The sequence below is a fragment of the Ambystoma mexicanum genome, chromosome 2q (assembly GCF_040938575.1).
Source record: "Ambystoma mexicanum isolate Mex_15411 chromosome 2q, UKY_AmexF1_1, whole genome shotgun sequence".
In the NCBI taxonomy this organism is placed as follows: Eukaryota; Metazoa; Chordata; class Amphibia; order Caudata; family Ambystomatidae; genus Ambystoma; species Ambystoma mexicanum.
This window is the reverse complement of record NC_090924.1, coordinates 1,442,252,555-1,442,275,101: the sequence shown is the minus strand read 5'-3', so window position 1 is coordinate 1,442,275,101 and position 22,547 is coordinate 1,442,252,555. Positions and strand designations below refer to the sequence as shown.

At 49.2% G+C, this 22,547-nt stretch overlaps 1 protein-coding gene across 2 annotated transcripts in view; it reads right to left on the bottom strand.

Moving 5' to 3' along the window:
* Positions 1–15,654: 15,654 nt before the first annotated feature.
* The window catches only part of LOC138570258 (zinc finger protein 84-like), a 96,744-nt gene continuing 89,851 nt past the window's right edge, over positions 15,655–22,547 (bottom strand). For both annotated transcript variants that reach the window (XM_069649020.1, XM_069649021.1), the window contains one exon: positions 15,655–19,012. In XM_069649020.1, the coding sequence (XP_069505121.1) occupies positions 16,881–18,428 (1,548 nt within the window). In that variant the 5' untranslated portion in view covers positions 18,429–19,012 and the 3' untranslated portion in view covers positions 15,655–16,880. The remainder of the gene's footprint in view (positions 19,013–22,547) is intronic.

Genomic DNA, 22,547 nt, shown 5'->3' with positions numbered 1-22,547 from the left:
TTTATTTCAGGTGCAGAGCAAAGGCGATGCGTTGAGGGGTTAAATTGCTGGGGTAAAATCAGGTGAGTCAGTGATGAGGGCGACCCCTCTAAATGTCTTTATAATTCCCCAGTAATGTCTTTTGTCCTCTCCCCATAGGGGCCGGGGTGCGGTATCTGCCAGAGATGTGGCGCCGACCCGAGATGTGGAATGCCTCACCAAGAATAGCCGGTAAGTAATATGGAAGAAAATCCGGCTTTCCTCTTGTGTTCCCTTGCTCACCTTTTGTCTCTTCTTCTCTCCCTTAGGTGCGGTGTAGAGATGTGGCGACCGGCACTGAGAGCCGCGATGGAGCCGGGCGGCGTCTCGGGAACAGGTGAGTGAAGCGCGGCGCTGCAGCGAGCAACGCAGTGCTTTTAAATGGAAGTCTTCCTTCAGGAATGCTCGCGTGAAGATCCCGGATGCAGGTAAGAAGGTTGAAATAGATCTTGGTTTTCACCTTTCTCTTCTCTTATTCCCTTTCAGGTGTTCCAGGTTCGAGGCGGGCGTGGCTGGAGTCCAGGTGCAGAAGCAGACACGGTGAGCGTTCAGCTGCTGGGATGCAGAACAACGCGAAGCACGTGTGGCTGTCCGGGTGTGGCTTAAATAGCCTTGGAAGAGGTTCCAGGTGAGTATTCTTCCACAGCCCCACCCAAGTAACAAAATAGTTCCTTCAGAAAAATAGTCCCTCCTAAGCCTCATTTGGCTTGGTTCTTCATGCAGCATGGTCTGCATCAGGTGAGTGTGCAGCATGGTCTGCTTCAGGTAAGTGCACCAAACACTTCCCTTTATGAGCCTGGCACCTATGGCGCCAGGACTGATGTCCAACATGAGCCTGGCACCAACGGCGCCAGGACAGAGTCCAAAGAGCCCCTATAAAGGGCCGCTGGGCATTTACCCGGGGCGTGATGCCTGCTCCCGGGGGTGCTGGGCCTGGCCTGGTGCTCCGGGGGTAGGCATCATGACAGTATGTATGTATGTTGAGAAACATTGAATGAGTTTGCATTTTAGTGCTTGGAATCATAAACGCTAGGAAGCATTTAACACGAGGCCTGAGCCATTTGCTGATGGAGAGACACCACAGAAGTTGGTTTTGCACTGGGCCCAGCGCGAAGAAATGTTATGGTACACTGTGCGTAAACATTGGCAGAGAGACAGATAACATGAACCCTTGTCCCAGTAGAGACGGCCTAAGCTTATCAGCATGGCTGGTGTTCGCGGAGACAACGTGAGGGTGGGGGCTGCTCCATGAGCACGATGAAGAGAAGGGAGAAGGTGCTTTTGCATGAGAGAGACAGGGCCTAAAAGAGCATTTCATGATGCCAACAGAGCCTACAGTGGAGAGAATGGGTTATGAATGGGGAAATAGATGCTGTTTTTCACTGCACACAGAATGGCCATGAAAGAAAGATATGATGTTCAAATGTCACGCTGACAGCACACGAAGTGACAGGACATGCCATGCAAGCAACACGCAAGCAGACCGGCAGGCATTTTGCTATATGCTGACACTATATTGCTATATTTTTTTAGTTTATTTTAATCTGGTTTTGGTCTTCCTACTATGTAAGAGTAATGAGGATGAATTTATGGATTGTTATTCGGTGACTTGGTTAGGTAATGGTGTGAAAATGTATGATATGGACTAGGTAATAGGGTCAATATGTTAGATACAGGAGATTAACTGTGTTCTCTTATCTGAAAATGTGAATATGTTTCTGCTTTGCTATTTCGTTGTTTTTACTTTGTATTTCTCTGTAATGAAAATGAATATGTTTTTTAAAGGTGGGAGGGGTGGGAAGGTTGGGTACGTTAAGACATGTTGTTCTTGATTCATACATATTGCATTGTCTAACCACTGATTCATATGTGTTGAAAAACCAATAAAGAATTTTTTTTTAAAAAAATGTTTTGTAAAGGTTTTTCTAAACCAAAACAAATAAAGAAAAAAAACACAGAAGGAGATATTCTAAGTAGAGTAACCATAGAGATATGTGCGTCATCGGAGACTATAACCAAAAGGGCTGGAGAGAAAGGAATTAGAGATCAGGAGAACCAGTGGGTTGCGGAGAAGTTGGTTGCTGAAGGCTAGCTCGAGGGAGTTTGGGAGAGTTGCAGAGGGTTGGGTGGAGATGGTGCAAGATGGAGTACGAGATGCAATGAGAGAGAAGCAGACTGAGAGGCCTTGATGAGATCGATCTGGCAGAGAGAGAGCTTGGGAGTTGGCAGTTAACAGATCTTGAGTACTGCCACTGAAGGGGAGAGGCCTGGCAAAGACAGAGCTGGAAACACATGCAGAATGGGAAGTAGGGTTTTGGCCTACACTAAATTGATTGATTAGGACAGACACTCACATAAGGGGAGAAGAGGAAACCAGACAGGGATTGTGTAGAGTGAGAGTGTGGATTGGGGTGGATTTGCCCATGGAGGAGATGGATGCTGGCGCTTGCATTAGACTGCATTCGAACCACACATTAGGCAGCACAGGCTTGCATTAGAAACCTGAAAGGCTTATAGTCAGTGTATGATAGCTTTGCACCAGAAGCATAAAAGGTGCAAATTAGACATAGCATTAGAACTGCCTGCATTGTTATGCATTATGCTTAGCTGTGTGATCATAAAAATATGTATCCCATTGTTATAAATTGAATCGATTCTTTGTGTTTTCTTTGTGTGGTATTTATGTTATTTGTTATTGTAGGAGTAACACAGTGCACATAGGGCCTGAGATACGAATGCAGCAAGGGGGGGTAAAGTGATCCACACCCCCAATAGGAGATTGTCAAGGATTGTTTGAGACCGGTGCGAGCTTGCCCAGGGGGGGCAAGACGATGGTTAGGGATTTTGTTTTTTCTGACTGACACCTAGATGGGAAATGGACCATAGTATCGAGGGGCCAATTTGTTTGGCTGTAGATGTCGGGGTAGTAATTTCGAGGACAACCAGACTTGATAACCAATTGCATAAAAAGGCCCTGGTCTTCTTTTGGAATCCGCATACCTCTTAGTCTTTGTTCTGGCCTTCTCTAAGTTTTCTTTGGCCTCCTGGTGTACGTTGATGAGGGTTTCGATCCAGGAGTCGACAGTAGGTACCGGTGTGGGATGAGGGAGAACAGAGGGTAGAACCGATGGATGGAAACCTTGGCTACAAAAAAAGGGACTGGTCTTAAGTGCTGAATGATCGGAATTGTTGTAGGCAAATTCAGCCACGGGTATCAGGAGCGACCAGTCATCCTGAACCTTGGTGGCGAAACATCGAAGATACTGTTCCAGGGTCTGATTAGCACGTTCTGTGGCCCCGTTGGTTTGGGGATAATAACCTGATGAGAGGGTGCGTTGGATTCCCAAAATGCGACAGAGATGTTTCCAGAATCGTGAGACATATTTAGGTCCTCGATCAGATATGATCTTGGAAGGAAGTCCATGCAGACGGAATATGTGTTCCAGAAAGACTCCAGCAAGTTCAGACGAGGATGGTAGCTTAAACAGGGGTGTAAAATGAGCCATATGAGTGAACAGGTCAATGGTAACCATGATGGTTGTGTATCCTCGGGAAGGTGGTAATTCTACAATGAAGTCTGTAGCAATGAATTCCCATGGCCTTGTTGGCAGTGTAGGTTGCAGTAGATGACCCGCCGGTCTCTTGTTATCATGTTTATTTTGACTACAGATAGCACAAGCTTGGATGTACTGCTGTACATCGGTCTTCATTCCAGGCCACCAAAACTGTCTTTGTATGAGGCGGAGGGTGTTGGTTATGCCTCGATGTCCGGAGTGAAGGGTATCATGACAGAGGTTTATTATTCTTTGTTGTAATTTCTGTGTGGGAATGACCAGTACATTGTCCTTGAATAAGTATCCTTCCTTTCACTCTTAGATTCCATTGACTCTTCCTTGAAATATCCTTCCACAGATCAGAGGATTGGGTTTGCACTCGAATTTCTTCCAGGAGACTGACTGCTTGAGCTACAAAAATCGTGTGGGGAAACATCTTAGGATAGGCCCTATCTTCAGTAGTTACATAGTCAGGACGTCGAGATAAGGCGTCAGCAATCAGGTTTTGTGATCCGGGAACATGAGTGATGTGGAACTGGTACTTGGCAAAGTAGGCCCAACTCGCCTGACGACTGTTCCTACACTCCAATGACTGTAGAATTTGAAGATTCCGATGGTCCGTGTGGACCTGAACTGGATGTCTAACACCCAGAAGTAGATGTCGCCATTCAGTAATGGCTTGGCGGATGGCTAACAGTTCCTTTTCCAGGACGGAGTAGTGTGTCCCACTGGGAGTCAGGGTTTGTGAAAGGTAAGCGATGGGGTGTCTCAGTTTATCCTCAAATTCCTGCTTCAACACCGCTCCTATGGCGTAGTTAGAGGCATCCGTTTCCACTAGGAATGGTCGATTTATGTCGGGTTGGGCTAAAATGGGGGCTTGCGTGAACTCTGCCTTTAAACGTTGGAATGCCTTATCTTGCAGTGAAGACCAGATAAAGGGGGGGTCTTTCTTCAAGAGAGCAACGATCAGCTGAACGATTTTGGAAAAGGTGGATATGAACTTCCAGTAGAAGTTGGCAAGCCCCGGGAAGGATTGAACTTGTTTCACGGACGTGAGAGCGGGCCATGCCAGTATGGCCTTTACCTTTGAAGGGTCCATACCAATTCCTTCTGGGCTAAGGATGAATCCTAGGTAGTGAACAGAAGTAACGTTAAACAAGCATTTTTCGAGTTTGGGTAAAAGTTTGTGTTCACGGAGTCATTGTAATACTGCCTTTACATGTTCTTCATGCTTTAGAAGGTCCTTGGAAAAGATCAATATGTCGTCCAGATAGACAATGACAAAGAGGAATAACATGTCAGAGAACACCCTATCCATGAAACGGTGAAAAACTGCGGGGACATTAGCTAGTCCAAAGGGCATGACTAGATATTCATAGTGACCAAAGGGTGTTCTAAAGGCGGTTTTCCATTCATCTCCTTCCCGGACACGGATCAAATGGTAGGCACCCTGGAGATCCAACTTTGTGAATATTACGGCACCTCTCACAGCTTCCAGGATATCCGAGATCAAGGGCAATGAGTACCGGTCTTTGAGGGTGCATTGATTAAAGCCACGATAGTCGAGGCAAGGTCTGAGTTCCTTGGTGTCCTCTTTGGGAACAAAGAACAACTAAGCACCCGCTGGAGATTTTGAAGGTCTTATGGTGCCATTTTCAAGGTTGGTATCCAGGTATTCTCGGAGGGCCTTTTTCTTGGGTTCGGAAAGGATGAACATTCTGCCGAAGGGAATCACTGCTGAGGGATCTGTATCTATGGCACAGTCTTCAGGTCTGTGAGGGGGTAAGGCCTGGACTATGGCAGTTGAAAATACATCAGCATATCCCTGATAGGCTTCAGGGACTTGTATGATATTGGACACCATGAGTGGTGTTTGCTGGTCTCTTGGTGGTTCTTTAGGGGGTGTCAAGGAGGGATCCAGGAAAAGACAGTGAGACATACAAAACTCTGAGCCTAGGAATAGTGATCCTGCTGTCCAATTGATATACAGATTGTGTTTCTGTAACCAGGACATACCCAATACCATGGGGTAATGAGCTGATTTAATGATGTTGAATCTAATCCCCTCTTGGTGATGGTTTATAGAAAGCTAGATCTCTTTAGTCTGCAGGCTTATGGGCCCTGAAGTCAGGGGTCTTCCGTCGATTGCTTCCACCAGCTGCATAGTGCTTTGTGTCTCGTATGGAATGTGATGACTAACAACCCAATCTTGATCAACGAATATTCCCATAGCTCCGCAGTCTACCAAGGCCAAAATGGAATAGGTCTTATTCTTGGAGGGCAATAGGAAGGCCTGCAGTATCACCAAATTGTTTTGTCCAGGAGAGTTCAAGGATGGAATTGATGTGGAGCAAACATCTCTCTCCCGAAGCTCTGCTCCATCTAGGATCGGGACCTGCCGTTTCCCGAACGCCGAGGAGGGGCTAGAGGACATTCCCTAACCAAGTGTTTATCCGAGGCACAATACATGCACAACCCCGTATGAATCCTTCTCATCTTTTCTTGCGGGGATATAGGTCCACGGAAGGCTCCTATCTGCATGGGTTCTGGTTCAGTGACTGAGCGTGGGTTTGTGTCTGTCTTGGTGGTGCTCTCAAAGGACACCGTCAGAGTATTTCCTCTGGATTTCTTCTTCTCTGCCTTCCTTTCCTGGATACGAAAGTCTATTTGCATGGCAAGGTCCATTAGTGCCTGGAATGAGTTTAGGCGAGCCACTCTGGCCAACTCATCCTTAATCTCCCATTCAGTCCTCTCCTGAAAAGCATAAAACTCGCCTCAGGAGACCAATCAGCTTCCTTGGCTAATTGCTTGAATCAGGTTACAAAGGTGAGCATATCCTGGGATCCCTGCTGAAAGTCTAACAGGCGTTCCTGGGCACTATAGATCTGCTCTGGGCGGTCAAACATGGTTTTAAGGGCCTGTATGAACCCATCATAGTCATCTAGGAGAGCATCGCTGGAATTAACGAGGGGCGTAGCCCAAGTTAAGGCATTTCCTGAAAGGTGAGAAATTATGAAACCCACCTTAGCCCTGGGAGTCGAAAAGTAGTAGGGTTTAAAAGTAAAGTGGACCAAACATGAATCCAGGAATCCACGAAGGGTTTTTGCCGACTCATCGTATTTGTCAACTATGCCGCCCAGCAACACACTTTCTTTTGTGGCAGAATCACGGGATAGAAATAATTGTTTGAGAGCAGCGTTTTCTGCCTTTAGATTCTGTACCTCGGTTGATAGTTCTTGCATGCCACGCATCAGGTCCTGAACGGCCGCTTCCATGTCCATATCGAGTTTGGTCGGGTGGCGTCTCAAACTGTCAAGGAGTTCCCTCTTCTCACCTGAGTCTGATCTTTGCTGGATTTCTTGGTCGATGCCTTCTTGCGGACGGATCAGGTCTTGAATAAGGCTGCACGAGTCTCTTCCGACTCCAGCGTGCGTTCAAAGTTCCGGGATGCAACGATCCAGGAATCCGGGAAATTAAGAAAGTGCACTACTCAGCACACAAGTCCAGGAAGTAAGAAGAAAGGAGAGGGACTAGTAATAGAGTTAGTAGGGACAGAATCAGGGAAGCAATACCGCGAGCTACGGAGCACACGTCTGGTCACTACTTCGCAATATCATTGTAACGCGCGGAGCCGCGGGGGGGCGTGGTCTATTAATAGAACACGCTACGTCCAACGTGTAGAGCGAGAATGGTGTTTCACGCTGGACGGCCATGTTGGGAGTAGCAGGGAGTGCAAGCCCCATTGAGACAAGGACCAGGAAGTCCAAAAGGGGCGCATTCTGTAGATCATGACATACGTGAAGACAATTTTAAAAAGTTGACAATCACATTCATTCCAACATAAAACTGGAATCAAGGTGGTAACCCCACTAATTAAAAGACATGAAATGCCTCTGTTCCAGGAATCAGTTTACACCACAGAAAAACCAGAAAACAATGTATATTTAATGTTAGCACATACTGACATATTGGCTGAATCTCAATATTCTTTTAATCAGCATTTCATTCAGTTTATGAACTCAAGTGGGTGGGGTTTTAGCTAGACATGCCAGCTTTCCAGGATCAATTTCATTTAGTGAGCATTGTTGGAATTCAGAGATAACAGCTATGATATCATTATGCCTACACCACTCTCATTGTAGCCATATAAGCACAATTTCATTTTCCAAAGTTGCACATCTCAGAAAGTATTTTGATTAAATGTGCTCTTACCACTCTAGTTACAAAATGTCACATTTTTAAACACATGTCCATGTCATTTAATGGAATACATTTGACATCGTCGTCATGCCTTTCACGCCAATTCCGTTTCTCGTAAAGCAGTGCTTTATCAGTGGGCATGCACCCGCTCGTATGTAACTATTTCACAAAATGCTGACCCTAGACCAGGTAACTATCTATTAATATTAAGTGCACCAATAAAGATAAACCCATTTGGGGATCTTGAGAAAACAATGAGACTGTAGTGCTGCAGAATTTGCTGCAAAAGGGGAAATGTTGCAGAGTTCAGATAGGTGTTCCAGCCGAGGTACACTTTTCTTGGGCATTCAGCCTTCTAGAGTAATATTGGAGATTGCATAGTCCACGTTGCTCCCTTGATGAGCATTGCCATTTCACACGTTAAGCTGAGCTTAACTTTATTAACCATGTTAGAATACAACGTTCTCCAGTTGTATTAGGGAGGGTTCCACATAATATGAATTTGAAATATTTTACTCACTCTGTTTTGAGGTTGATAAATTATTTTTGGAGGATGTATAAATTGAATCCTCATTCCCAATGAAGGCTCTTTTTACTTTACTTAAAAAATAACCACACTTCATTGCACCTAACAAATCGTATCAATAAGAATGTGCATGTTTACTTTACAGTTTCTCTGCAAATCAGGCTGTAATATCTGTGGAACTCCTTCATGTGGTACTGCATGGCTGGCATCACTAAACTGAACATATCCATGGAGTCGAGTGGGTGGAAGCAGAGAAGTAGGCACCTGTGTGTCCGTCGTTCATGATGTTGTATGGCATCATTATTTTTTTTAAAAACTTTATTTTTGGTATTTTAGACACAATACAACTTCACACCCACATTAGGGTGGATGAAAACTTTGCACCCTAGCCCAGCTCCCATCCATCGCCCCCTCCCCCCTCCTTTGGATTCAAATGTCCTCTATGTTAGTTGTTGAATCCCTCCTGTTTCCCGACTGAGGAAGCGAATGTGCCAAGTCTATACCTTCACTGAGGTGTACTCTCCGTCTCTGAATCGTCCGTTGTGGGGTCACCTGCTTCGCTCATCAGGAATAGTGTCAAAGGGCCCCAAATGCCTGGTGGGTGAGCGTGTAGAGGTAGAAGTTTAATATAGTCTGTTTCTAGATCTTGGTAATAAAGTATGTCCTTCTGCCATGCGGCGACCGCTGGGGGGGACCTCGGCCCCAGGCCATGGCAACCCTTCTACGTGCCAGTGTCAGCAGAACCCCTGCCAGCCTCCTAATTGGTGCAGAGAGTAGTCTTGTCATGCCCAGTACAGCAGCTGTCTGGAGCGGTTGTATTGCTTCACGACAATAGCTGCCGTCATCTCCAGGACTTGATTCCAGAAAGAGATTAGTTCTGGACACTCCCAGGCTAGGTGGACAAAGTTTGCTGAAGGGGTCCCGCATCTGTTGCATTTCGCCATCGCGTCAGTGTGGTGTATGTTGGCTTTTTCTGGGGTGTAACGGGTCTGATGGAGGAAGCTGAAATAAATAAGTTTCAGGCGTGAGTTGAGAGCAACTTTTTGAGTCTGTTTCAGGATATAGATCCAATCTTCCTCCGAAATGACTGCGTGCAGCGACTTCTCCCATCTGGCTTTGGCAGAAGAGATGGCGGGGGCCGTGCTAGAGATAATGGATTTGTAGATTTGCAACACCAGCCTACCTTCGCCCTGTGCCTGAATCGCGTTATGCAACAGCTGCCAGGTTGGTGGTTGACACAGGAAGTCTGGCAGAAGGGTCTGAAGTATAGGAATACGTCCAAAGCAGTATCGCCTCCTTTCATTTTTGCTTGGTCTGGAGTTAAAAAGCCGTCCTCCGTGAAGAGGTCCCCAAGGGTTTGCATGTGCAGTTTATCTACCCACTGGTGGAACACCCTCTCCGAGGTCAGCGAAACTCCTGGAATGAACTTGACGGGTAGAAGAGGTGAATACCGTGTTTGTACCCCGCACCTCAGGGCTAGTGTCTTCCAGGCTTTGTATGTCATGAGCATCGCATTCATCGTGGAGCTGGGGACAGGAATCTGACTAATGACGACTGCTGTCAGCAGGTCAGGCGTTGCGAGGGCTTGTTCCACTTGTACGTGAGGGCGGATTGTTTGGGAGGCATACCAGTGGCTGAAGTACTGTGCTTGCGCTGCCAAAAAGTATTTCTCCAAATCCGGGAGGGCTAGCCCTCCACTGGATACTGGGAGCGTCAGTGTTGCGTGCGCCACCCTGGCTGGCTTGCCCACCCAAAGTAGCTCCAAAACCAAGCATTTCAGTTTTTTCAGAAAGGTCTGCGGTAGCAGCATGGGGATATTGTTGAATAGATAAAGTAATTTTGGCAGGATCACCATCTTGACCAGTGAGGCCCTTCCCCAAAGAGTTAGTGGAAGTGTCTTCAACTGGACACCTTTTCCTGAAGGGACTTGACCACCTCTTCGTAATTATCTCGAAACACCTTGTGTTGGTTCAATGACAATTGTTTCCCCAGGTACCGGACCATGTATGTTTTCCATGTGAGTTGGAAGTCGTCCATGAACTGCTTGGTGGCTGGGGTCAGTGGGAACACGATAGATTTTGATTGGTTAATCTTCAAACCGGAGGCAGCACCAAATTTAATAACTTCCCTCATGACCGGGTTCAGGTAGTCTTCAGAGTCACGTATGAATAGTGCCAAATCGTCGGCATAAAGCGAAATGATGAGTTTGTGTGGACCTATGGGAAGTCCTCTCTGCTGACGTTGTTCATGAAGGTTGGATGCCAAGGGTTCCATGACCAATGCGAAGAATAGTGCTGATATTGGACAGCCCTGTCTCGTGCCTCGCTGAAGTTCTATTGTGGCTGATTTGGCTGTGCCTACAATTATATTAGCCCTTGGCTTAGTGTATAATAGGGAGGCGAGATTAATGAAGCGAGCACCCAGACCCATCCGGGAGAGAACCATGAACAGAAACGGCCATTCCACAGAGTCGAATGCTTTTTCGGCATCAAGTAGCACCCCAATTGCCTGCTTTGTAGGGTCCAGGGCCTTCATGACACCGAACATTCTCCTAATTCCGAAGGACGTGTTGCGGCCTGGGATGAAGCCGGCTTGGTCTGCCAACACAAGGGCCGGCATCAATGGAATCAACCTTTTAGCCAGCACCTTAGCGAGTATTTTATTGTCAAGATTGAGCAGGGAGATAGGGCGATAGGATGCTCAGTCCTCAGGTGGTTTGCCTGGTTTATGTAAAAGGATGACATTGGCTTCGCAAGAGGAGTGCGGAAGGTTCCCTTTTTCCAACGCTTCCTCGTATACTGCCGCCAGGAGAGGAGCTAAGGTGCAAGCGAATGCTCTGTAGAATTCTCCCGTTAAGCCGTCCGGGCCCGGTGCTTTGGAACAGGAGAGAGTCTTTATGGCCTCTATGATCTCTTCTTGTGATATCATTTAATTCAGAGGTTCACGCAGGGGTTGCTCAACCCAATAAAGTTATGTGTCTTCCAGATAATCTAGCGGGGCGTTTGAGTCTTTGTTGAGTTTAGCGCTGTAAAGGTCCTGGTAGAAAAGGCCGAATTCTTCTGCAATCTTTTCGTCGGTATGGATCATCTCGCCCTGTTTGGATCGAATCCGCTCTATTTGAGATTGCTTGTTGTCAGCTTTGATTAGGTTTGCCAGAAGGGCACCGGGCTTTTGGCCCTCCCCATACTGTCAGACTTGACTGTGGCGGCCCAGAAATTTGATCTCACGGTCTGCTAAGGAGTTGAAATTTTGCAGTTTCTTTTTTAATGCTACTGCTAGTTTTGGGTCAGCCGCGTTTTCTATCTGGAGCTCCAAGTGTTTTATGTTCTCTTCGCTGGTCGTAAGCTCGCGCCTGAGCAGCTTGAGGATGCCGTTTTCTTTGGCATGACAGATTCCCCTGATGAAGCACTTCAGAGACTCCCAGATTATGCCTGCCGAGGAGACCGATCCTCTATTGGCCTCTAGAAACACGTTGATTTCCTCTCTTAGCTCGGAGGCAAATACTTCATCTCGCAGTGAACCCGTCTTGAAACGCCATTGCTGCAGTGGCGATGTAGGGTTGGAAGGCCTGAGGGTGAGGAATAGTGGGGAGTGATCAGAGAGAGTTGAGCCGCATGACAGGGGGCCATTTACGGAGGTGAAGAGATAGTCGATTCGGGAGTTCGAGTTGTGAACCGCAGAGTGGAATGTGAAATCCCTCAGATCCCCGTTGGAAACTCTCCACGTGTCTTGAAGGTCGAAAGCATTGCAGATTTCCTTTATTTGGAGGCAGGCTTTGGAAAGAAGCTGAGGAGTGGCCTTCGATCTGTCTCTCGTAGGATCTAATACCATGTTCATATCTCCTCTCCAGATTATTGTCGCTGGATCCTGACTGGACTGGCCCATTGATGATGTTTCCCCGGGAGTAGGTGTCTCTTGGATCATGGCCACATCCACTTCCTGGTATCTGAGATATTGGAGGATTTTTCTCATTTTGGCTGGGATATTGCCTCCCCTTATGTTCCAGGTCAAGACATTGAATGGGGGGATGTAATCTTCATGTTGGGCCACTTATCACTTTCAATGGACGCCATTGTTGCGGCTACGTTTAGCACAGTGACAGTGACAGAATATAGAGGATGAGTGCCTTCCAGGAAAGGCTGTATTAATAGTGAGGTGAGAGATACGGGACAAGAGGACGGCTGGGAGCTGGTGGCGCTGAACTTTTCTACTGAACATTGAGGGTACACTCCTCGGGTGAACTCCAACTGGTCTGTAACTTTACTCTCTGTAGGGTGGGCAACCCCCAACTGGCGCACCGAGAGCTCCCTCGTCAACCAACAAGAACTAAAGGCGGACCTCGGAGTCACCATGGTACTGGCGAACTACACTTTGAAAAAACACAACTTATTAACCCAACAGACGCTGTGCTAGGGGCACCTGGGGCCTCCCAAGCGATACAGCCCCGTCTTACGTACAATGTGGCTGTTCCGGTGCGGTCAGTGACGTGTGAAAGCTTGAGACGGGCCGTCCGGCTCTACTGTTTATGGTGGGTTCCTGAGGTCTCGGCCTGGCATGGTTCTGTTCCGGACATCCCATTTGGTCCAAGAATAGATTCGCCTCGTCTGGGGTTTGAAAGAAGTGGACTTTCCCCTTGTGCAGTATTCTAAGTCTCGCAGTCTTTGACATTGGCAAATGTTTTCCGTTGTGCTGCACCGCTGGGGAGAAGTCGGGGTAGATGTGTATTTTGTCCCCGTCGTGGAGAAGTTCGCCTTTCTCCCTGGCCAGCCGAAGGATGGAGTCTTGATTCCTGTAGTTAAGTAGCCTCGCTATTATTGGCCTGGGTGGCGAGCCTGGAGCTGGTCTAGTCGAGGGGACCCTGTGTGCTCTCTCTATTATGAAAAGTTGGGATAATGCATCGCGGCCGAATAGTGATATGCAAAGGGACTCCACGTAGTCCTCCATTTTCCCCTGCATTTGGTGTTCTCTCACTCCAACTATCCGTAAGTTATTCCTTCTCGATCGGCCTTCTAAATCTTCACACTTAGCAATAGTAGATTTCATTTGCGATTCTAGTTGGGAGACGTTATTGGCTAGGGTAGTCGAGTTGTCATCAAGATTAGACACTCTCTGTTCCACCTCGTTCATCCGTTCAGCGTATGAATCCATACGGTGTTGCAAGAGGTCGACTTTAGACGCAAGGCCATCCATTTTGCTGCTCAGGCTGACTATACCAACCTTCACGTCTAGAAGGATTTCTTTAATTTCAGACGGATTATCGATCGCCTCTCCCTGGAGTGGACATGCTGATGAAGAGGTGCTTTGGGAGTTGAACCACTTTCAAAGTTTAGTTTCCTCTGGGATTTATCATACTTTCCCATTGTGACTGCGGATTTGGGAGGGACTATTGCGGCTTGCGGGTGGGCAGTCATGCCCAGGACACTCTGGGGGGGGCGCTTTTCTGACTAGGACTGTTCGTAGCGTATTGTGTGTGGTCGACCTGAGATCCTGGAGGGGCGTGGGGTCGCCACCGTTACAAAGGATGTGCTCTTGCCAAGTTTTGCTCCTTCTTTATTTGGGGTGGAGGGTGGGGCACAGGACCATTCGTCTGGGACTCCCACGCCCCCCGTCCCCCACCGGGAGGATGGGAGTAGAGTGGCGGGTGGCCCCGGGAGCCAATGCTTGGGACAGCAAAATGATTGTTTTGTGCAACTGCCCGCTGGATGAGGATAGTGAACCCCCGTGTTGCCGGGTCATGGCGGTGGATGAAGAATTTTCAGCTTATGGTGTGCCTGTGTCTGTCTCGCCGCAGAGGCAAAGTCCTCCGGGGGGTCGGGGTAATAGGCGCTGGGCCTCCTGCGGGCCAGTGACTCTCGGCCCCCTTCGGGGTAGTTGTCAGGAGGGTGCTCACGCTAAGGGGCGCCTATGTCCAACCCCACGTGTTTGCTTGCACTCGGAGAAGGGGGGAGGAGGCCAACGATTGTGCAGGCTTTGTTCCGGGAGCACTACAACCTCCCTCCCACTCCTTACCTCTGCTCTGTTCTCGCTCTCCAGGCGGCCAGGTCCGCGCCGCCGATCCTCTGTCCCTCCAATGGTTCGTGTGGGTTAGCCTGTCGCCGGGGGGAGATGGATGGGAAGGGGGCAGCTGCCGGCTTCACGCCCAGTCGCTGCAGTCACCGGTGGCCACGGTCTCTCAATGGCTGTGTCCTCGGAGCTTCGCATCGACCACACGTCTCGGGGGAGGGCAGGATTTTCCGCGGGTCTGCTGATGGGTGCCTCCGTCTCGCCACTCCAGTCGTGCCCACCGGATCACTTCGCCGGGAGCCGCCGGGCCTCTGGAGGGGGCGGCGGTGGTGAGCGAGCTCGCACCCGGCAGGCCTTCAGTACGCAGCTCGGCCTCCAGATCACGCAGGCCGCCCGGCGCCACAGAGTGGCCAATTTTAACCCAGATTTCATCTGCAGACAGCCGCTGTGAATAGCTAGATAGGAGACGAGGGGGAAATTTGCCAAATCACTGGTAACAGCAAGGATTAAACAGGATTGATGCGGGGCTGATCGGGAGCCTAAACCATGGCGGCCATCTTGGTTGGCCCTCTAGCACCCTCTTGTATGGCATCATTATGAGTTGGACCACAGCCCTTAAATGCACCAGTAACGCTATTACCGCTGCATGTTAGGGTTGGCCCTATCAAGAGTCTGGAGGAAAAAGTGAGTTTTACTTGCAGCTTTTTGCTGGAGGTACAAATCTCAATTTTTCCGTGCTGTTTTCGGTGCTATTAGGCCCATAGTTGGGAGAGTTGCTACTTATTTTGGGTAGTATTTCACAATTGTTGGGGAGTAAATGTTGGCCAGTACACTGCTTATCTTGAAGGCTAGTATTAAGTGCTGCCTTATTTTTTAGAATTCCTTTTCCTTAACACTAGTTCACCCAAAAGTCTATTGGTTCTAATAGCAGGAGGGCATCAACACATAAAATAATCCATCAAAATTAAGGAAAGTCAAACAAGCGTAGAATTGTCATAAGCAAACATCTGAAGAGCACCTGGTCTGTGAAGGCGTACAATCCCAGAAAGAGGGCACTGTAGTTATATGGAGCTAAAACCAAAAAGGCTGCACCTCCTGGATACCTACTGAAACAGTGAATTCTAGGGGTATACCGAACTTCGGCTTTGAGTAAGTATTCGGCTGAATTACGGCTTAAAAAAAGCTATTCGGCTCCGGCAGAATAGTTTCTTGCTATTCGGCTGTTGCCAAATACTTTGTCATTCTCATTTGAATACAATGCAACAAGATCTCAGAAAGGCAAATATAGACTTCAGTTTGCAAAACTGAATATAATTAGACCAGACACTTAGACACAAGACCAAATTGCAATCACACAGCTGTAAAATATCTTATATTGTAATCTGCTCTTTAGGGCATGTTTTGTTACAGATTCTTAGAGATCAATATCAAAGGTGCTCCCCTTTTATACTTAGCCAGCAACAATACAGGAACATCTTTTCTTTTGTCAAATGTTTATTTGCAATGTGCACTTTCTTCAGTTAGAAAAGACAATGTGCATATTTCACTTTAGGATACATTCAGTTCCTGTCATGTCACTTCCCACTGTGTGTGTCATAGTCATCTGATATTTTATCAGGAATGATAAGGTGCGTATGTTTGTGTATTGGCGAGAAGGAGTGGCGAGGATAAGGGAAAAGTGAGCTGCATTTGTTCCTATGGGCCATGCCCAAGCGGAAACATTAAGAATTCACAATAGGAAGTGGAGACTAGCAGGGCTCGGTTATGTCAGGCAGAGTAATATGCCCTACCTAACAGGCCTTTCAGAGGTATTTATGTTGGGTAATCAAAGTGGGCCAGCGTGTGACAGTGGGTTGCAAATTACAATATCCATTTTGTTCAACCTAGTCCTTTTGCATTTGTGAAGCCTCCTGCTTTGACTGGCACTGGTTTTGAATATGCAACAACATTCTGGTTGCCTTCCCTTCCCAACAATTTGGTCCCTTCATTTTGGTTAAATCTATATACTTTAAATAAATATGCTGCATTAATTACAATGAAGAGAAATAAAAGTATAAAATGCATTTAAAATTGTGCTTTTTTTAAGTTTCGTGATTTTTCAAGTTTGGAACATGATTTATTAAATAAAACAACTATTCGGCTTCATATTCGGCATCAGCCGAATAGTTGACAAACTATTCGGTATTCGGCCGAATACTAAATATGGCATTCGGCACAACCCTAGTTAATTCTCATCTGGATGGAGGGCTGGATCTAAAAGGCACAGTGATGACAAGAACGAGGGAACCTGTGCCATAAAAGCAAAAGCTAGACAAAGGACCTGAAACCCAATGTGAGGGGTCAGCGGAAGCTAGTGCAGGTTGTAATGAACCAGTGATATGGTCATATTTCTGAACACCTGGAAAAAGATAGGATTGCACTTTCCATTCCCCTTGAAGTTTAGATACATGAGCTGGAGAGACATGACTTATGATTCTTTCCCCTCATTCTGTGCACTGATGAGGTATCGCACCTCTATGTGTTCTCTGGTGGTGAGTAAGATCTCCCTTCAAATTAAAGCTTTTTCCACATTCCGTGCACTAAAGAGAATTCTCACCTGAATGAGTTGATCGATGGTAAAAAAGACCTGACTTATTATTGAATCTTTCCCCACATTCAAGGCACTGGTGAGGTTTCTCTACTGTATGTGTTCTCTGGTGGTGAGTAAGATGTACCTTCTGAGTAAAGCTTTTGCCACATTCACTGCAAAAATAAGGTTTCTCACCTGTGTGCGTTCTCAGGTGGCGAGTAAGATCTCCTTTCAAACTGAATGTTTTCCCACATTCTGAGCACTGGTGAGGTTTCACTCCAGTATGTGTTCTCTGGTGCCGAGTAAGGTGTGTCTTCTCAGCAAACCATTTTCCACATTCAGTGCACTGATAAGGTTTCTCACCTGTATGTGTTCGTAGATGAGTAATAAGATTCCCCTGCTGACTGAAACTTTTCCCACATTCACTGCACGAGTAAGGTTTCTCACCTGTGTGCGTTCTCAGGTGGAGATTAAGATTTCCCTTCAAAGCAAAGCTTTTCCCACATTCTAAGCAATGTTGAGGCTTCTCACCAGTATGTGTTCTCTGGTGATGAATAAGACTTCCTTTCCCAACAAACCACTTCTCACATTCAGTACATTCATGAGGTTTCTCACCTGAATGTGTAGACTGATGGTAAATAAGGCCTGTCTGATGATTGAATCCTTCCCCACATTCAAGGCACTGATAAGGTTTCTCTCCTGTATGTGTTCTCTGGTGGTGAATAAGATTTACATTCTGAGTAAATCTTTTGCCACATTCACTGCACCAATAAGGTTTCTCTCCTGTATGTGTTCTCAGGTGGCGAATAAGATCTCCTTTCAAACTGAAGCTTTTCCCACATTCTGAGCACTGTTGAAGCTTCTCTCCAGTATGTGTTCTCTCGTGGCGAGTAAGGTGTGTCTTCTCAGCAAACTGTCTTCCACATTCAGTGCACTGATAAGGTTTCTTGCCGGTATGTGTTCTTAGATGAGTAATAAGATTCCCATGCTTACTGAACCTTTTCCCACATTCACTGCACGAATAAGGTTTCTCACCTGTGTGTGTTCTCAGGTGGTGAATAAGATTTCCCTTCAAAGCAAAGCTTTTCCCACATTCTGAGCAATGTTGAGACTTCTCACCAGTATGTGTTCTCTGGTGACGAATAAGATCTCCTTTCCCAACAAACCCTTTCCCACATTCAGTGCATTCATGAGGTTTCTCGCCTGAATGTGTAGACTGATGGTAAATGAGGCCTGCCCGATGATTGAATCTTTCCCCACATTCAAGGCACTGATAAGGTTTCTCTCCTGTATGTGTTCTCAGGTGGTGAATAAGATCTCCTTTCAAAGTGAAGCTTTTCCCACAATCTGTGCACTGTTGAGGTTTCCCACCAGTATGTGTTTTCTGGTGGCGACTAACATCTCCCTTCCTAACAAACCCTTTCCCACATTCAGTGCACTCATGAGGTTTCTCACCTGAATGTGTTGGCGGCTGGTAAATAAGCCCTGTCTGATGATTTTCATCTTTATTCTCGCATGGGCAATAAGAACTCTTGGGAGATGGCAACTTTTCCCTCATTCTGTGCACGTGTAAGATTTCTCATCAGTATATTCTGTCAGGTACTTAATAAGAGGACCCTTTCCATTGAACCTTTTCCCAAATTCAGTGTGAAGATGAGCTTTTAGGTGTGTAGGTTATTTCTGGTGTCAAATAACATGTGTCTTCTTACTGAAGCTTTTAAATTCTTCAGCGGATACAGGAATAGGCAGGGATACAGTTTACCCATTTACAGGTGTTTCACTAAATGCTTTATACAAACTACCCATACATTAATAATGTGTATAAAATAGGACTCACGTGTCTTCTATCACAGGCTACTAATAATAGGCTAAACAAAAGGCTTTTACTACTGTACATCAAGCAATATTGCTTTCATTATTCCATCATGCTAGACATTTATCTTAGCTCTATGTTGCTGGGTGTTACCACAACAACATAGGCTTTCTAATCCAAGTTCCTGAACACTCTGAAAAGACAACTGGACCCAAAACTGTATCCTTCTAGAACTTTGGGAAATTGCATATTCTATCAATGAAGCTTTGAATGCATTAGTCCAGATAATTTAGCAGTCAACGTTGTTGCAGTTTTGTGGCTTCAATCACCTATTGAAATAAAAGGAGATGAACATTATTAGTGTCAACATATTCATAATCACAGGCATCAATAACAGGCAGGCTGGTTATCAGTAGTAGTGATGTGCAGTAGTTAATTACTCACATAGTAACTAATATGACTTTGAAGTGCCATCTATTTGGGAACAACACTCTAATAGGTGGCAGAGCAGTGGTTCTACAATGACAAAATATATATGTGGTAGAGATGATATGAAGCCAGAATAGTGTGATTCATTGATATTTAGAACCATTTAGTTGTCCAAGAGCACAAGGAAAACAAATCAGACTTTTAAGTGGATATTTTACTCATCAGGACCATGCACATATGTACTACCGTCTCATTTCTTCACAAAGGACTACTCTAGTACATGAAAGCTCCCCATTTCCATATACAAATGGTAAAGGCATGTGTCATCGTTTGACCATCATATTCATTAGTGGTGAATGATTTAACTTTGGGTGCCTGTATATTTCCCAAACACAAATATACACAGGGTAATTCATAGAATTTCGCAGAAAAGTGTCGCAAGCGGCTGGAGCAGAGTGTCCGCGTGCGATTGTCTGCGCCACGCGCGTGCGCCAAAACCGATTTCCGCGCACAGCGTATTCATGGATTTTAGGCTCCCAAACCAGCCGTGGCGCAGAGTATCGCAGCGACCCTGCAGCAGCGCCAGTAACGCCCCCAAGAACGCCCTTGCGCAAGGAAAAGCCATCAAAATCGCTAAATCATCGCAAAGGGCTGCGCTAACCCTGGACCAGTTTATAGGCCTGCCAAACAAGGAACGCAAAGCGGGTAACGTTCATATCAGGGGTACGCGGGAAGTTTTACATGCGATTAGCCAGGGTTCGTGTATGACAGGGGTACGCGTGAAGTTAAACACGCGATTAGCCAGGGTACGTGTATTACAGGGGTACGCGGAAATTTTCACACACGATTTGGCTGGGTACGTGTAAGTTTTACATGCGATTAGCCAGGGTACGTGTATTACAGAGGTGCGCGGGAATAATCACACGCAATTTGGCTGGGTATGTGTATTACAGGGGTGCGCGGGAATTATCACACGCGATTTGGCTGGGTACGTGTATTACAGGCGTGCGCGGGAATAATCACACGCGATTAGGCTGGGTGGGTCCTCACAATTGTGCCCTGTACACCCTCCACGGCCCCTGCAGGCAGCCCACAAAACAGGGGACTACCCTGCACACCTGCTCATGTCTCCCACCCCCCACCCCCCCAGCAGTGTGGGGCACCCTCCACCAGGCCCCCACCCATGTCTCCCACCACCCCCAACCCCCAGCCACCATGGGCAGCCCCCACCAGGCCACCACCCATGTCTCCCACCCACCCCCACCCCCCAGCCACCATGGGCACCCCCCACCAGGCCCCCACTCATGTCTCCCACCCACCCCCACCCCCAACCACCATGGGCAGCCTCCACCAGGCCCCCACTCATGTCTCCCACCACCCCCACCCCCCAGCCACCATGGGCACCCCCCACCAGGCCCCCACTCATGTCTCCCACCCACCCCCACCCGCCCAGCAGTGCAGGGGCAGCCTCCACCAGGCCCCCACTCATGTCTCCCACCACCCGCACCCCCAGCCACCATCGGCAGCCCCCACCAGGCCCCCACCCATGTCTCTCACCACCCCCACCCCCCAGCCACCATGGGCAGCCCCCACCAGGCCCCCACTCATGTCTCCCACCCACCCCCACCCCCAGCCACCATGGGCAGCCCCCACCAGGCCCCCACTCATGTCTCCCACCACCCCCACCCCCCAGCCACCATGGGCAGCCCCCACTAGGCCCCCACTCATGTCTCCCACCCAACCCCACACCCCAGCCACCATGGGCAGCCCCCACCAGGCCCCCACTCATGTCTCCCACCCACCCCACCCCCCAGCCACCATGGGCAGCCTCCACCAGGCCCCCACTCATGTCTCCCAACACCCCCACCCCCCCAGCAGTGTGAGGCACCCTCCACCAGGCCCCCACTCATGTCTCCCACCCCCCACCCCCCCAGCAGTGTGGGGCACCCTCCACCAGGCCCCCACCCATGTCTCCCAACTCCCCCACCCCACAGCCACCATGGGCATCCACCACCAGGCCCCCACTCATGTCTCCCACCACCCCCACCCCCCCAGTAGTGTGGGGCACCCTCCACCAGGCCCCCACCCGTCTCCCACCCACCCCCACCCCCCAGCCATCATGGGCAGCCCCCACCAGGCCCCCACTCATGTCTCCCACCACCCCCACCCCCCAGCCACCATGGGCAGCCCCCACCAGGCCCCCACTCATGTCTCCCACCCACCCCCCCAGCAGTGCAGGGGCAGCCTCCACCAGGCCCCCACTCATGTCTCCCACCACCCGCACCCCCCAGCCACCATGGGCAGCCCCCACCAGGCCCCCACTCATGTATCCCACCCACCCCCACCCCCCAGCCACCATGGGCAGCCCCCACCAGGCCCCCACTCATGTCTCCCACCCACCCCCACCCCCCAGCCACCATGGGCAGCCCCCACCAGGCCCCCACTCATGTCTCCCACCACCCCCACCCCCCAGCCACCATGGGCAGCCCCCACCAGGCCCCCACTCATGTCTCCCACCCACCCTCACACCCCAGCCACCATGGGCAGCCCCCACCAGGCCCCCACTCATGTCTCCCACCCACCCCACCCCCCAGCCACCATGGGCAGCCTCCACCAGGCCCCCACTCATGTCTCCCACCACCCCCACCCCCCCAGCAGTGTGGGGCGCCCTCCACCAGGCCCCCACTCATGTCTCCCACCACCCCCACCCCCCCAGCAGTGTGGGGCACCCTCCACCAGGCCCCCAACCATGTCTCCCACCACCCCCACCCCACAGCCACCATGGGCATCCTCCACCAGGCCCCCACTCATGTCTCCCACCACCCCCACCCCCCCAGTAGTGTGGGGCACCCTCCACCAGGCCCCCACCCATGTCTCCCAAAACCCCCACCCCCCAGCCACCACAGGCAGACCCCACCAGGCCCCCACTCATGTCTCCCACCCACCCCCAGCCCCCAGCCACCATGGGCAGCCCCCACCAGGCCCCCACTCATGTCTCCCACCCACCCCCACCCCCCGAGCCACCATGGGCAGCCTCCACCAGGCCCCCATTCATGTCTCCCACCACCCCCACCCCCCCAGCAGTGTGGGGCACCCTCCACCAGGCCCCCACCCATGTCTCCCACCACCCCCACCCCCCAGCCACCATGGGCAGCCCCCATCAGGCCCCCACTCATGTCTCCCACCGACCCCCACCCCCCAGCCACCATGGGCAGCCCCCACCAGGACCCCACTCATGTCTCCCACCCACCCCCACCCCCCAGCCACCATGGGCAGCCCCCACCAGGCCCCCACTCATGTCTCCCATCACCCCCCCAGCAGTGTGGGGCAGCCCCCACCAGTCCCCCACTCATGTCTCCCACCACCCACACCCCCCAGCCACCATGGGCAGCCCCCACCAGGCCCCCACTCATGTCTCCCACCCCCACCCCCCAG